Here is a 16,743-nt window from a genome sequence, read left to right on the forward strand (position 1 = left end):
TAGAGGTTTTATAATATTTTGGCTACCTGCCATTTCATGAAGTGTTTTTAGGCCAATTAATGGCAGTCAATGGACGAATGTTTACTGTGTTCTGTCACTTCATTTAGGCATAGTCTGGGTTTTGGGATGTTTTAATACATAATAGATATACTCGATTGAGGTTGAACTAAATCCCTCGACACAGCCTTCACTTCTACCTCTCAGCTGAGTAGCCTATACACAATGCAGCTATTATAACGTTTTGTTTAACGAAGATCAATTCCTTCAGTTAAAAAGACAAACAACCAGCAATCATTGCCTTGCTTGGGGCAATCGAATCCGGTGTTTACCGAGAATAGTCGAGCGGCTCCGACCGAGAGCAAAAACCGACATATTCTGAGCATCTTCAAATGTTCAGCCCCAGTCGTCAAGTGCTGCTCTTGGGGGGCGAGGTTGAGAGGGAGGGTGACGCCAAGAAGGGAGAGAAATACATGCATCAATAGGTTAGGCAACATATTTCTCCTCCTGCAATCCCGTTATAACGTTGCCTACTCAGTCAATACGAAGGAAATAGTGTGAATTTAAAGGTGAGTGAGCTAAGGGGATAATTATTTCTTACGTGTGATGGATGTGATGAGATTCTTTAAATAAATTCGCTGCCTGGTGCGTGACGGGTTAAATTCTGCAGTTTTTGGTGAAATGCTCGTGAGGGTGTCTGTTGGCTTTCCTGCATATTGAGATGTTAGGTTATAGACGATTATTATCCGATAAAAGCTTTATTTGATGAAAACAGGGCGTGCTTGTTCCGGAGAAGATGAAAGGTGAGACAATTGTGATTAGGTTTCACGTTTATTGGGAGGAACGATTAAGCAGACTATGCGCTTAATCGGGATGGTGGTATGATGGGACACGCATTCCATAATGCATTACCATGCTAATTTCCCAGTCTGCTCTACAGAATGCCACACAAGGTGTGCAATCATTAGGCTACACAGGTTGGATAGGCTCGTGCCGGTCCAATGCCTGTCCCTATTTATGACCATTTAGATTAGGCCTATAGCCTAATTAATGTAAAACATTGCTTCAGAATTTGAGCCATAGCCTATGATAAGAAAAAATCTCTGAAACAGTGTAGCCTAACAGGGATATGCAATAGGCTATGTTATTTGAAATATCCTTGAATATTCCCATCATGGAATGCAATATGTCGCCTTAATTCGCAGTACCTGTTAATTCATGTCGAGATTAATTGTATGACTCAGTTTGGCACTGGAAGATTATTCATGCATAATCCACATCTAATCAATGTAAATGAGTGGTCTACGGATCCTGTCTCTAATCAGTATATCTTAATATGAAGGACTGTTTTTTATTATTAAATGGTTTAGCCTATACTGAATCCTTTATTTTTAAAGCATCCATCCATTACAAATGGAACGATGTGCTCCTGCAGCCTGTACCGGCGCGCTGCTGACTCCGGTGCTGTGCAGTGTAGCCCCCGCCGCTTATATGTTGATGACATATGGTGGGTGGCCTGAGTCTGCGCTGCCTGCATGTTACATTTGCCAACAGTTCAGGTTCATGGCAGTATAGTACAGTACAGTGTGCGCTGCTGGTCATCAGTCATCACCCGATCGCTGTTAAGGGATGGCCTTGGCCTGTATCTCACTGCTATTCAAGCCTTTTTATCCTCTGAGGTTTATCTGTTGGGATTTTATGAACACGTGTTTGTCTTGTACAAAGAGGCTTTAATTAAAATATGTGGGAATATTCCCATGTCTTGTTACTGTTGGTTGGCCATTAGTTTAATATGTTCTGGTTAAGATAGAAACACCTTACACACCTATTTGTTTTTTCTAATTTGGCACGTATATATTTTTATTGAAAGACTGTAAACTGGAAGTGATGCTGATTGATATATTGCTACCTCCTGTAATGGCCTATTTTCAACTGTCACAATTAGGAAATGATGAAGCTACATCTCATCTGTGAGTTGTCTTTCTATGTCCTCACTTGAAAGACAATGATGAGTTGAGGATAAGGACATTTACTGTAGCACCCCCTCATGACCTCTGATCTGACAAGATCTGACAGGTGAATGCAATATGGTGGAAACCTGTCCACTCCTTTCATATATAAGAGAGAGAGAGACTGACGGAGAGAGAAACTGAGAGGGGGGCTGAGAGATAGAGAAATACAGAGAGAGAGAGAACGACAGAGCGATTGAGAGAAAGAGAGATAGAGAGAACTACACAGAGAGAGGGGGGAAAGAGAAATAGAGTGAGATAGAGACATGGACCTAGACAGAGAGAGAGATAGAGATAATATTTTTTAGAGTACTTAAAGAAGGGAAGGCGGTGGATAAATGAAGTGTCAGTCTATGTCTGTGTGATATGAGACCTCATCCATCATCCATTTTGATTTACACAACACTTCCAGGCAGGCAGCCCAGGGCTGCATCTCTACAGTCTAAAGTGGCTTCTTCCCCTTGTCTCCTTTCTTTACTCTGTCTCCTTGCCGCAGGATGGATAAAAGCAATATGGTTGATGGGTATTTTTGGGAATCTGCTTTCACCTATCAAGTAGTTTTACACTCATCAGAGCAGATGAAGGAAAGGAAACAAGGAGGGGAATTTAGGACTATTGAGATGCACCCATTGTCATTTTAACTAACCAGAAACCCATGACCTCCAGTAAACCACCTAAAGTAAACATTCAGCCTGTGTACTGTTCTGTTGGTGCAGTGATACCTTTTGCTTTTCTGACACTTCATGATTTAACATTGTATTTTCTGATGAGGGAGGAGAGAAGGGAAAGAGGGAGAGAGGAAGTGAATATTGGTCATGTGTGTTTGTGCCTACGGGATTTATGGACAAGTGTGTGTGTGTTGTATTGTATCTAATGTGTGTGTGTTTGTGGTGTGCATTTCCTTGCACTGGATACTTAGCCTTCACTACAGTGACAGAAGTATTAGGGGATAGATTCACCGACCTATGTAAGCCAAGGAGAATGAAGGAAAGGATGTGAAGGAATGAAGGACAGACAGAGACATCTTTGTGGGGTTCATGCATCTGCAGTCATTGAAGGCTTTTCCGCCTCTTTAAAGGAGCTCAACAAAGGCCTGTCTATACCTCCTCCTCTTTCCCTTCTCAGTGACCAGAGACTCAGAGTTTGCGTCCCAAATGGCACCCTATTTCCTATATGGTGCCCTACTTTTGATCAGAGCTGTATGGACCCTGGTCAAAAGTAGTGGACTACATAGTGAATAGGGTGCCATTTGGGAGAAATCCCACATCGCAGATGAAGACAGACACAGTCTTTGAGTTCAGAGTGGGATGCTGCTGGAGCTGAGATTATATAAGATAAGAAGGAGGAGAGGGTGAAAGGGGGCATGAGAGGAGAAAGAGAGAGAGAGAGGAAGAGAAAGAAAGGGAGGGAGAGAAGGGGAGAAAAGTAGAAAGAGAGGGAAGGACAGAGGAGGCATAGCAGAAATAGAATGGGAAATAAAGAGAGAGAAGAGAGGGATAGAGAGAGAGGCATGAGGCAGAACAGGAAATAGAATGGGAAATAAAGAGAGAGAAGAGAGGGATAGTGAGAGTGGCATGAGGCAGAACAGGAAATAGAATGAGAAAAGATAGAAGGACAGAAAGCAGGAGAGGAGAGAAAGTAACAGCTGAGTCAGACAGAAAAAAGAGAGAAAGGGACAAATTGGAAGATGGATGAGAAGATGATGCAGGGAAGGAAAGAGGATAAGAGATGTGGGAAGAAACAGAGAGAAAGAGGGAGGCAGGAAAATAAAATAGAGAGTGGCTGTAAAAATAGATTTAAATACATGACAGATAGAGAGGGACTGAGGAAGGAAGAGAGAGTGACAGATAGAGCAGTCTATGTGAATAGGTGACAGAAAGAGAGAGAGATACAGAAAGAGGAAGGGAGGAAAAGAGGGAGGGAGTGAAGGATAGCAGATGGTCCAGTCCGGCAGCCCATGGTTAAAAGCCCAAAGGAGAGGAGGCATGTTTTTGTGTGTGTGTGTGTGTGTGTGTGTGTGTGTGTGTGTGTGTGTGTGTGTGTGTGTGTGTGTGTGTGTGTGTGTGTGTGTGTGTGTGTGTGTGTGTGTGTGTGTGTGTCACTGTAAACCCAGTGAGGCGAGCACCAGGGTGTTGTTTCCTTTACAGAAAAACATGTCAAATTTGTCCTAAAACCACGTCTGACTCGCATGTCTGCGTTTTGATTAGTCAACATGTAAAACATGTATGTGAAATGTCACAGGTGTTTGAAAACTACATGTTTGACTCATGTGAATGTTTTTATTTTACATGTGACACCTTTCACGTGATTCCTTTATACCTGTGTTCACACGTGTCCATAAACCACGTGTTTTATCACATGTTCCTTTCCCGTGATTCCTTTATACCTGTGTTCACACGTGTCCATAAACCACGTGTTTTATCACATGTTCCTTTCACGTGTGATTTTTTTTTGTTTTTTTGTAAGGTTTCTGGCCCCAAACTATTCGAAAAACAAATTTTTCCTCCTTAAATGGAGTAGAAGATCTTGGATTATCTGCTTCACAGGTCCTCTAAAAACAACAGTGCAGATAATTTCCCTTATGTACTGTAGTAACACAAAGATATGAACATCTTTCACACGCCTGTGTTCACACATTATGATATAACATCAAATCCAATTTGATTTGTCACATGCACCAAATACAACAGTGAAATGCTGAATACAACAGGTATTACAGTGAAATATTTACTAACAAGCCCTTAACCAACAATGTAGTTTTAAGAAAATACATGTTCTTATTACCATGTAATTCTTCAGTAATAAGAACACAGCAAGGTGTTCCCAACGTTCCCAACGTGTTCCCAACGCAGAATCAACCTATACAGACAGAACATGGCTGTACCAAGGGGTCACAACTGATGTGTGGTTGTTGCTGGTGTTGTCTGAGGGACCCTCTCCTCTGGGGCTCCGCTGTGTCCTGTCTTTTGGTTCAGATGTAATCAAATGACTGTGCTTTCAGGCTATGATAGTGGCTCGGCTCTCTGCCCAGTGCAGGGTGTAAGAGTCTGGGAGAGAGAGAGTAACAGAGAGAGGAGAAGATTGGATAAGAGTGTTTTGTAGCAGAGAGAGATAGATGGTGGTTGTGGAATTATGACATTATCACATGCTAATTGTCCTCATTAACAAATGAGAGCAGCAGGTTTTCTGCCCCTGCCAACAGATCAGGTCTCTGCAGATGGCTTAATGCTTCCTGCTTTGCACACACATTCTCTCTCTCTCTCTCTCTCTCTCTCGCTCTCTCTCTCTCTCTCTTTTACACACACACATGCACGCGCACACACACACACACACACACACACACACACACACACACACACACACACACACACACACACACACACACACACACACACACACACACAAGCACACACACACACACACACACACACACACACGCACTGCAAAACTTACGTCCTGAACGCAGGTCTGTGAATAAATACAGCTACAGGCCTGCACTCAGGGGAACTAGGTAAATCTACCACTACAGATGTAGGATCTTCATTTGATCACCCTGTTGCATGATAACTTGCCTTCTATGCAGGACATTTAAAATGTGTCGTGTATTTGAGGTTTAAAAGGGATTCTGAAGTTTGTAATTTCCACTTTGAAATTTCAGACTTGATTTTCACTTTCGAAAAATGTATCAACCCCTACAAAAATGTCCATTCATTTTAATCCACAAAATAATTCACATTTCGTGTTGCTGCAGGATTATTTTCCAGCTGTAGAAAACTGGCTGAAATTAAGATCATCTATATATTCAGGTTTTAAATTCCCTTGTCTGTCAAACCCTCTAGTCGGTATGAATGAAGAGGACAGGACAGAAAAGCCCTGACTAGTTCTTCCCTTGATGTCTCTCATCTGTAGTCACACCTCACCCAGAGGCTGCTCAGATCATCATAACGCTCTCAATGCTCCAATTCATCAAAATTCTCCCAGACTCAGCACATTTTGAGACACACACACACACACACACACACACACACACACACACACACACACACACACGCATGCGAGCACACAGACAAGTACACAAACACATTTCCCTCTTCTCAAGGTCCTGAGGAAGGAAAGGGTGGATCTCTGTTTGAAACCCAGCCAAGCAATTACCCAGATCCCCCCCCCAGTCCCAAACCATTTACTGGTTTGGTGGATTGTGTTCATGATGGAAGGGGGGAAAGATGTATTTTTTCAAAGATATCAGAGGAACACACACACACACACACACACACACATACACACACACACACACACACACACACACGCATGCGAGCACACAGACACACACACACACACACACACTGCATTCACTCCTCTGGTGAAGTCAGACAAGCTAAGTGATCCAAAGGACATCCTCTTGGCTCCACTTCATGCGATGATGTCACCATGAGATGATGTCACCACCACAACATTCTATCATTATCTATGAATTAGCTAAGGGAGCACCTCCCTCACCTACACCCAGACAAACACAATCAGATGGAGAAACAGAAAGGACAACTGAGGGAGGAGAAGAGGATGTAGAGGTGACAGAGAGAGAGAGAGATGGAGTGGCATTCTCTTCATATGTGCCACTTATCAAACACCATTTTTGTTTGTACTCTATCTTTCCTTTATCTTCCCTTCATCTCTCCTTTCCAGAGCCAGGAGATCTGATGAAGATGAAGACAGTCAGTGTGGTGGTGCTAAGCTTGCTGCTCTGCTCAGGTACGTCGTGTCCAGAGTACTGTGTGTCCAGAACAGTGTGTGTTTCCAGAGTAGAGTGTGTGTCCAGAGTAGTGTGTGTTTCCAGAGTAATGTGTGTTTCCAGAGTAGTGTGTGTGTCCAGAGTAGTGTGTGTCCAGAGTAGTGTACATGTGTCCAGAGTAGTGTGTGTGTGTCCAGAGTAGTGTACATGTGTCCAGAGTAGTGTGTGTGTGTCCAGAGTAGTGTGTTTGTCCAGATCAGTGTGTGTGTGTCCAGAACAGTGTGTGTGTCCAGAGTAGTGTGTGTCCAGAACAGTGTGTGTGTCCAGAGTAGTGTGTGTCCAGATCAGTGTGTGTGTGTCCAGAGTAGTGTGTGTGTCCAGATAAGTGTGTGTGTCCAGATCAGTGTGTGTGTGTCCAGATAAGTGTGTGTCCAGATACGTGTGTGTGTGTGTCCAGATAAGTGTGTGTGTCCAGATCAGTGTGTGTGTCCAGATCAGTGTGCGTGTGTCCAGATCAGTGTGCGTGTCCAGAGTAGTGCTTGTGTCCAGATAAGTGTGTGTGTGTCACGATAAGTGTGTGTGTCCAGATAAGTGTGTGTGTCCAGATAAGTGTGTGTGTCCAGAGTAGTGTGTGTCCAGATAAGTGTGTGTGTCCAGAGTAGTGTGTGTGTCCAGATAAGTGTGTGTGTGTCCAGAGTAGTGTGTGTGTCCAGAGTAGTGTGTGTCCAGATAAGTGTGTGTGTGTCCAGATCAGTGTGCGTGTCCAGAGTAGTGCGTGTGTCCAGATAAGTGTGTGTGTGTCACGATAAGTGTGTGTGTCCAGATAAGTGTGTGTGTGTCCAGAGTAGTGTGTGTGTCCAGAGTAGTGTGTGTCCAGATAAGTGTGTGTGTGTCCAGATAAGTGTGTGTGTGTCCAGAGTAGTGTGTGTGTGTCCAGATCAGTGTGTGTCTCCAGAGTAGTGTGTATGTGTATATTTATCGGTCATATATCTAACATATTTGATGAATTACATTTCTATGCATAAATATGAAATATCACCAACCTATTTTCACTTTGTCCATAGCTCTGTCGGCCCCTTTGAAAGGTAAGCATCCCTGCCATCTGTTATCAATGCATCATTAGTTATAATATAGTACTAAGTTTTGTGATGCATTTCTGTGGAAATGTTAAACATACCCTCCCACCACCTCCCAGGTAAAGAAGACTCCCAGAAGACCATGTTCTTTGGGGAGGACTTCCATCTGCAGCTGCCCTCCCTGGCTGCAGAGGTTTTGTTCCAGCCCAGTAATGCCAAGGCGGGGGTTGAGGTGGTCCTGATGCGGGGTGGGTCCGTGGTCGGTAACCGTGCCAAGCTCAACAGTCAGCTCAGTCACCTGATCTTAGCGAACGTGGGCGAGGGGGACGAGGGGACGTACTCGGTGAAGAACAACGAACAGCCGGAAGAGGTCCGACGCATCACACTCATCGTCAGAGGTATGGGGTCCGAGTGTTGGAAGAAGGAAGGTTGTCTCTGGGAGGGGGGTTGGAAGAAGGAAAGTTGTCTCTGGGAGGAAGGTTGGAAGAAGGAAAGTTGTCTCTGGGAGGGGGGTTGGAAGAAGGAAAGTTGTCTCTGAGAGGAAGGTTGGAAGAAGGAAAGTTGTCTCTGGGAGGGGGGTTGGAAGAAGGAAAGTTGTCTCTGGGAGGAAGGTTGGAAGAAGGAAAGTTGTCTCTGGGAGGTGGGTTGGAAGAAGGAAAGTTGTCTCTGGGAGGAAGGTTGGAAGAAGGAAAGTTGTCTCTGGGAGGAAGGTTGGAAGAAGGAAAGTTGTCTCTGGGAGGGGGGTTGGAAGAAGGAAAGTTGCTCTCTGGGAGGAAGGTTGGAAGAAGGAAAGTTGTGTCTGGGGGGGGGGGGGGGGGTTGGAAGAAGGAAAGTTGTCTCTGGGAGGGGGGTTGGAAGAAGGAAAGTTGTCTCTGGGAGGGGGGTTGGAAGAAGGAAAGTTGTCTCTGGTAGGAAGGTTGGAAGAAGGAAAGTTGCTCTCTGGTAGGAAGGTTGGAAGTACGAAGGTTGCTCTCTGGGAGGAAGGTTGGAAAGTAGGAACGTTGCTCTCTGGGAGGAAGGTTGGAACTAGGAAAGTTGCTCTCTGGGAGGAAGGTTGGAACTAGGAAAGTTTCTCTCTGGTAGGAAGGTTGGAAGAAGGAAAGTTGCTCTCTGGTAGGAAGGTTGGAAGAAGGAAAGTTGCTCTCTGGTAGGAAGGTTGGAAGTACGAAGGTTGCTCTCTGGGAAGAGGGTTGGAAGTAGGAAAGATGCTCTCTGGGAGGAGGGTTGGAAGTAGGAAAGATGCTCTCTGGGAGGAGGGTTGGAAGTAGGAAAGATGCTCTCTGGGAGGAGGGTTGGACGGTTGGAAGACCTTCATCGTCAGACACCATAGTGTGCACCCCCATGGGCTCTGGTTAAAAGTACTAAATAGTGCTTTTTACATTGAGTTTTGGAGTCTTGGCTCAGTCTAAATCGTTAGGACTAAATTGATACTGGTGTTCTCTCTCAAACATGCTGCCCTGCTACCGTGGATGTGTGCGCTTCAAATCATCTGTCTGTCTCAGTCTAGACACAGCTTGTTTCCGCTCATTTCGTGATTTAATCATGTTGTCAGTTCGGTCAACAGGCCAAGCCTTTTACAGCTACACATGAGCACTGCTGTATTAGTGTAGTACATCCCTATTGGCTAGCGCAGCAGCAATATTCTGAACAGCACTAAGTATCTGACTGTAATGGGATGAGGAAGACCCAGTTTGTGTCCCAAATGGCACCCTAATCTCTATACAGTGCACTACTTTTGACCAGGGCCACATAGGGGCTCCCAAGTGGCGTTGCGGTCTAAGGCACTGGATCTCAGTGCAAGAGTCGTCACAGCAGTCCCTGGTTTGAATCCAGGCTGCATCACATCCGGCCGTGATTTGAAGCCCCATAGGGCGGCCCAGCGTCGTCCGGGTTTGGCCGGGGTAAGCCGTCATTGTAAATAAGGATTTGTTCTTAAATGAGGGGACACAGATACACACAGTCAGAGAGGAATGATAACTCGGTGATGCTGAGAAGACTGAGCTTTGCTCTGTGTCGTGTCTTTGGCTGTGCCGGATTAAGTGATATGACATTCTATTCTATAAAATAATTTCTCCATAATTAATATAACCTGATTGAGCTAATCATGTAAATGTAATTAACTAGAGAGTCGGGCACCATGAAATAATATTTATAGAGCTGTTATCTTCTGAATAAACTCTTAAAGACCTAGTAATATTTTACATCAATAGCAGTCAATATTAATCGTCATCTTAATTCAGTCTCATCTGAAAGTTGTAAATTATTGGTTATCTGCACAAACCCTGGCTAACAAGTTGAATCAGCAATACAAAATTGGGTTTAATTATTTATTTACTAAATACCTAACTAATCACACAGAATTACACATACACATAATTAATTAATAACTTGATTACAAATGACGTCATAAAGGAAAACGTCCCTGGCGGGCGGAACAGATATGACAGCTGGTTACACAAAAGAAAGGGGCTGGGTTTGAGTGAAAGAGCGGGAAGACTGAGGAACAAAGGGCGAAGCTGTGCTATCGTAAATACAGTATCTTATGCATTCTAAATGACCTCCCATTTGTAAAAGGAAAATGCAATAAATATTTACTTTGAGCTGCGCTTCGGTAGGTTGGTGGTAGATGGAAGGCCGTGTTGCCCAACCGAGTCCTTTGTCCTTTGAAGAATGTCTCTGCTGGTAAATTGGATACGTTGTAGTAACGTCGTTGTGTGGTAGATACTCTGATACTCTGTCTGTTCCTTCCTAACCTGCATTTGCAGCTGCTGTTGCTAACTCAACGGCTAGGAGGTATCACTTCTGTAGTGAATAAGAGTTCAAAGTTCATACCATTCGCAACCAAAGCTCACGCTGATGTTGGCTTCGTTCTGTAGTTATTATCTGACCCATTGGACCGTCGTCCTCACATCCTCGGAACAGGAGGTTATATTGTCGTCAAGGCTTTATATAGGAGGGAGAAAAGGCGTGTTTAAAAAGTTTTATAGCCCATGTCCCTTCACAGAGGCTGATTGAGCAGAAAATGAAAACCCAAATCTCACATTTTAGATGCTAAAATCACATTTCATCCCATCCAGAGTAGAATAATTTCATAGTCAAACATTTAAATTGAACAACAATTCCATGTGAATCTGATAACTCTGATGTGTAGACTTTCTACTGTAGAGTTTATGTCATCTTATCATTGATGAGAATGTCTCAGATGACAACGAACTGACATCATATTCATTTAGTACCATCGCATATGTTCAATTGGTCGGATTACCAGAATATAGTTCATTTCCCCCACCTTCTGATGTTCCCAGAATCTCTATGTTACATCAGTAGGGTAGAGAGAGGAAAAAGGGGGGAAGAGGTATTTATGACTGTCATAAACCTACTCCCAGGCCAAAGTCATGACATCTGCATGGATTGGCGTTCCAGGCTGTCTATATTGCAGTCACACTGCACGCAACAACTAATGGTTTTATGGCATGTCATTGACTTTGCAGTCGTGCATCAGAATGCTATATCAGTTGATTCAGTTGTCTGATATCAAATGATGCAGTTAACTGTGTGGAGCTGGCTAGCTGTGTGGAGCTGGCTAGCTGTGTGGAGCTGGCTAGCTGTGTGGAGCTGGCTAGCTGTGTGGAGCTGGCTAGATGTGTGGAGCTGGCTAGCTGTGTGGAGCTGGCTAGCTGTGTGGAGCCTTGACAGTGTCATATGGAGTTAACAGTGTGTGGAGAGGAGGTGTGTGTTGTTAACAGCATGTTGCATACACCAGGCAGTAATTATGCAGCTATTTAACCACCCCATCCGTCCGTTCATCCCTCCCATCCGTCCATCCCTGCTGTTTTTCTTCTATCTTTATCCTCATTTTCTCTCTCTTGTTCTTCTCCTCTCTGTCATTCTCTTCTGTTTTCCTCACATGGTCCTCTCTCATTCTTTTGTCTTCCCTTTCTGTTTCTCTCTCTCTGTTTCCTGATCTCTTGTCCTCCCCTTTTATACCTTAATTTCCTTATCTTGCTCTCTGTATCTAACTGTCCCTGCCTCTCCCACCCCTTTCTCTGTCTTTTAGACTGTTCCAACGAGCAGAACGTTAAGTATGGGGAGAACTACCACATCCAGCTGGTGGGGGTGGAGGCTCCCATCACCCTGGAGTATAGGCCCAGTGCTGTGGAGGCCAACCTGACCTCCAGGTACAGTTGTTTCTCTGTCAAAATGTAAACTTCTCTGCTTTCCGCAAAGGAGGATTTACTGTCTCCCATCAACATTGATTATCACGATGTTGTGGTTATTGCGATAATATCACGGAATCGTGATATTGTGATGCTATTGTGGCTGTCATGATAGTAGCATGGTTATCGCGATAACATTATCAATATGATAATTATCGTTAATTATCGATACATTATATCATTCTGTTATTCTGATCAATATCATGACTGTTTTGATAGCAAGTTCTATCATGGTTCTCCATTAACCCTCCAGGCCGCCCCTGGTGCTGATGACCCGAGGAGGGCTCTCCAGAGACGGGTACCAGGGGCGCCTGAGTGTCAACGAGTACCGGATCACTCTCAACGCCGTGACAGGCGCCGATGAGGGAAGCTACACCGTCAGAGGCACGAACCTGAAGATCATGAGGAAGGTCTGCCTAAATGTCAAAGGTACATTTGTTTTCATCCTCCCTCTACCTTCTGTGGCCAACCTTTACCTTTTCTCTGTTTATTTCCAACCTGCTGCAAGTTTGCTGTAAAGTTAGTCATCAATGGGTTTAAAGATGGAATCCGCAGTAGGGGATCAGCGCCACGGTCCTCCCTACCGCTGTTGTTATTGTATTTGTTTTGTTAGGTGAGGCAGAGGTGAGGAGAGCTGCACAACCTAGTAAAACATTTGCAGTACATATTCTGCCCTTCTATCGCGCGTGCAATAATGTCAGAGGGGAAAAAACAGTGTTTTTTTGCAGTAACTTCTTCTTTGTTGTAATATTGCGAACAGACGTGGCAGTTTCACCATTAAGAATTGCAGCTTTAAATGGATGTGATTTTCTGAAGTGAGTTATCTATTTTGCGTATTGTGTTCCAAAATGTGTTGTTTGTTAAATGCCCCCTCTCTCTTTTCCCCCCTCCCTCTGGATCTTCTTCTCTCCCTGCCTTTTTATTCCTCTCTTTTGTCTCTCTCTTCCTCTCTTCTCTCTCTATCTTTATCTCTCTTCTTCTCTTCTCTCTATCTCTCTCTCCCCTTCTGCCTCTCTCTCTCTCTCTCTCCCTCTGTCTCTGTCTCTGTCTCTGTCTCTGTCTCTGTCCCTCTGTCTCTGTCTCTGTCCCTCTGTCTCTGTCTCTGTCTCTCTCTCCCTCTGTGTCTGTCTCTGTCTCTCTCTCCCTGTCCCTGTCCCTGTCCCTGTCCCTGTCTCTGTCTCTGTCTCTCTCTCCCTCTGTCTCTCCCTCTGTCTCTCCCTCTGTCTCTGTCTCTCTCTCCCTCTGTCTCTGTCTCTGTCTCTCTCTCTGTCCCTCTGTCTCCCAGAACACCAGAACTTTGTGAAGCTGCCATACGCTGGCACCCTGAAGATCAACCTGATTCTGAATGCCTCCATGGTGCGTCTGTTCTACACGCCCGACTACGACTTAAAAACCAGACAGATCCTGGACGGGGGACAGTTAACGGTACTGGAACGGCTGATTTAAAATCACTCAAATACTACCCTAATCCTACTCCCTATAGCGCACTGTGGGGTGGTAATAATACATTATCACTTATATGTGCTTATGAGAAGTCTTATAATGCATTATACCTGTTGGCTTGAAGTAAAGTCTTACCAAACATTTATATCCAAGTGATTTACTTTTATTTGCCAATAATAAAAGTTGTCTTACAATGTTGAAGTAAAGTGATTGAACTTTTGAACTGACCATGGCTCTTGGTTGATGTTAGGTGCCAGCAGACCTGGATCTGGTGGGGCGGATCTCTCTGGATCCGTCTGTGGTCATCCTGGACCAGGTCAAGGCCAGCGACGTCGGACAGTTCAAGGTCACGGACATACTGGGGTTTCCTGTGTCCAACGTCTACCTGGAAGTGGAGGGTGAGGAGAGGGGGATGAAGGGAGGAGAGGCGAACAGAGGAGAGGAGGAGAGAGGGATGGGAGGATGAAGGAGATGGAGAGGGGGATGGATGGGTGGAGTTGGCCAGCTCAGGGTCATCGACCAACTGGAAACCAATCGTGTGTCTTACGTCTATCAGGCGGTGGAGGGTGAGGAGATGGGAGGGTCAGGGGTTGGAATGTCAATGATGTACTGATACCAAGGAATAATTTATTAACATTATCTCTCCTTTCCTCCCTTCACCTCTTTCTCCTCTCGCCTGTCTCCTCCTCACCCCCTCTCCTCTCCCTTTATCTCTCTCTCTTCTCTGTGTATCTCTCACCTCCTCTGTCTCTCCCCTATCTCCCCTTCACCACACTCCCGCTCTTTATTCTCTCCCTCCCCTCTTTCTCCCTTCTGCCTACTCTCCCTTCCCCTCCCCTCTCTCCAGCCTACAAGCTGCCGTCCCTCTACGTGGCAATCATAGCACTGGTGGGCTTCCTGGTCCTCCTGCTGTTGGTGTGTCTGCTGTCCTGCCTGGTCAAGCAGAAGAAGAGGGCTGCCAAGGCCCGAGCCATCGAGAAGATTGCCCAAAACGCAGGCAAGGAGGACGAGGGAGATGCCTTCAGACAGGTACCACACAGACAGAGACACTGGTGATGTCTCAAATGGCACCCTGTTCCCTATATGATGCTCAGCACTTGACATAACATGTGTGTGTGGTTTCCAGGTGGTGAAGAACATTACTCAGTTTGAGGAGTCTATAGCCCAGTCCATCGACATCACAGAGAAGTCTCAGAGCACTGAGGTGGACATTAAAGTAAGTATTAGTGAAGCAGTGGTTATTTCTGTCGAGTTGAGGAATGAATGGTAACAACGGAAGGGGAATTCTGTCAAAATAGCTGTTAATATCTCACCTTCTCTCCTGTCTTCACCCTGACCTCGACCCTCTGACCTCTGTGTGTTGACTGCAGGGTCTGGAGGTGTCATCCAAGGAGGTGGCATGTGGTAACCTGGAGACCAGTGACTCAGGGGTGGAGTTTAACACCACTGGCCTCCCATTGGACACTGACACTGATGTCCCCGACCAGATTCCAGAATCAGAGGCTGAGACTGAGAGTGTTGCCTTCGTCCCAGAAACCAAGCCAAGCCCACCCCCGGTTACCAAACCTAGCCCGGTTCCCAAAATCAACAAAATCCCTGAACCAGCTCCTGAACCAAAGTTGACCATAACCAAACCCGTTGAGACCAAACTCAGTCCAATCCCAAGCCCGGTCTCCAAGCAGGCTCCAAGCCCCATTGCCAAAACTCCTGAACCGAAAATACCTGAATTGAAAACACCTGAACCAACCAAAACTCCTGATTTGAAAACTCCTGATCCGAAAACACCTGAATTGAAAACACCTGAACCAGTCAAAACACCTATTGCTGTGTCTCCAAGCCCGGTGTCCCCTAAGCCAACCCCACCCCTGACCCCTGTCTCCAAACCAACTGCACCCCAACCATCAACCCCCGAACCCGCCAAGCTGGTGACACCAGCCCCCGAACTCCCCAAGCCGGTGACACCAACCCCGGAATCCCAAAAGCCCGTGACACCAATCCAGACTCCGACCCCAACCCCAATGCTGAGCCCTGAACCTGCTCCGACCACCAATGGCACACCCGAACCACCAGCACCTGAATCCAAACCTAACACTGCTCTGGCCCCAGTGGGTCTGATCGAAAGTCCTGTCGCCAAGGCAACCCCGCCTAAAACCCCTGAGGTGGAGGTGACCGCCCCAAGTAGTCCAGCCCTTGAGGCCAAAATGGACGCCCCAGTTGAGGAAAACAACGCCACCACCGCAACCTGAGAACAGTCCCTGCACTCCTCCACGAGAAACCCCACAGATCCATTATCCTATTCTCCTCCACCACTGTAGACAGACAATCGAACACCCCCCTTACCAAATAAGGAAGAAATCACTGCTACTATCGAGGCTGGGACTTAGATTTAACACTTCTAATGCTCAAACATGCTGTAGGTTGTTATGATAGCTAACTCACCTGTACCTAACACTAACATTATCTTTGAGATACTTTTTTCAATTCACAGATACTTTTCACAAGATAGGAAATATAAGCAAGCGAGTCCATTTTGTCAGACGTTTTAGCTGTTGTTGTTTCTTTTTTACATTTCTATGCTGCATACTCTTTTTTAGTGTGTAAACTAGAGTATGACTGCCGGTCTGCCAACAAAATCAGTTGCAGAGTTTACAAGTAAAATGTTAAACCTAGCTACTTTAGATATGTTTTATTTTCAGGTGTGCAGAATGGTTCCACACCCTTTTACAAAGATATAGGAACTTTAGAATGGCAAGTGAACATGACTCAATCTAATTCAACTACATCTATGACCACTTACTCCATTTGTGGAATGATAAAACCTTTGGTGATGCCTGCTCTAATCTCAGCATGTGAAAAAACAGACCAAAACGAAAGCACGAACAGCTCGTAAATTTGCAACGGACATTTTTTAAATCTCATATGATGGAACCAATGACATGATTTAGCCCCCCCAAGGTCTTATAAAAGTGACTATGACATAACGTTCTCATCAAACTGGATGAATTTAAATCACCTTTCTATCAAACTGGACTGGATTCCTTCTCCTTGTGACATTCTCTATACGTTTTCCTGAAACCTGGGAATCCGGGAATCTGGAATTTTCCTGCTGGTCCTCTGCCGTCCTATAGAAACATCTAGAAAGCTTGAATGATGAAACATCCTGATACAAAGGAGCATGGCATTATCCCAGCAACACTAATACCTGAATGCTGAACTCTAACATCAATACCTTCTGCTAAATTAAGTCTAACTTTTGTTTAAAATTGATGTTT

The 16,743-nt window shown here is 45.1% G+C and overlaps 1 protein-coding gene across 1 annotated transcript; it reads left to right on the forward strand.

The window, feature by feature from the left end:
* The first annotated feature begins 480 nt into the window (after positions 1 to 480).
* LOC139424304 (uncharacterized) lies at positions 481 to 16,743 on the forward strand. Its single transcript, XM_071176010.1, has 11 exons — positions 481 to 566; positions 6,690 to 6,755; positions 7,800 to 7,820; positions 7,931 to 8,209; positions 11,869 to 11,989; positions 12,282 to 12,457; positions 13,314 to 13,453; positions 13,722 to 13,869; positions 14,319 to 14,500; positions 14,598 to 14,687; positions 14,842 to 16,743. The coding sequence occupies exons 2-11, from the start codon at positions 6,704 to 6,706 to the stop codon at positions 15,715 to 15,717; spliced, it is 2,085 nt and encodes a 694-aa protein (XP_071032111.1). The 5' UTR covers positions 481 to 566; positions 6,690 to 6,703; the 3' UTR covers positions 15,718 to 16,743.

This window comes from Oncorhynchus clarkii, chromosome 2, assembly GCF_045791955.1.
Source record: "Oncorhynchus clarkii lewisi isolate Uvic-CL-2024 chromosome 2, UVic_Ocla_1.0, whole genome shotgun sequence".
NCBI classification, from domain to species: domain Eukaryota; kingdom Metazoa; phylum Chordata; class Actinopteri; order Salmoniformes; family Salmonidae; genus Oncorhynchus; species Oncorhynchus clarkii.

Coding starts and splice junctions, on each gene's coding strand:
- LOC139424304 (XM_071176010.1), top strand. CDS start 6,704: ATGAAGATGAAGACAGTCAGTGTGGTGGTGCTAAGCTTGCTGCTCTGC. Junction 11,990..12,281: donor GAGGCCAACCTGACCTCCAG/GTACAGTTGTTT, acceptor TTAACCCTCCAG/GCCGCCCCTGGTGCTGATGA. Junction 13,870..14,318: donor CGTCTACCTGGAAGTGGAGG/GTGAGGAGAGGG, acceptor CCCTCTCTCCAG/CCTACAAGCTGCCGTCCCTC.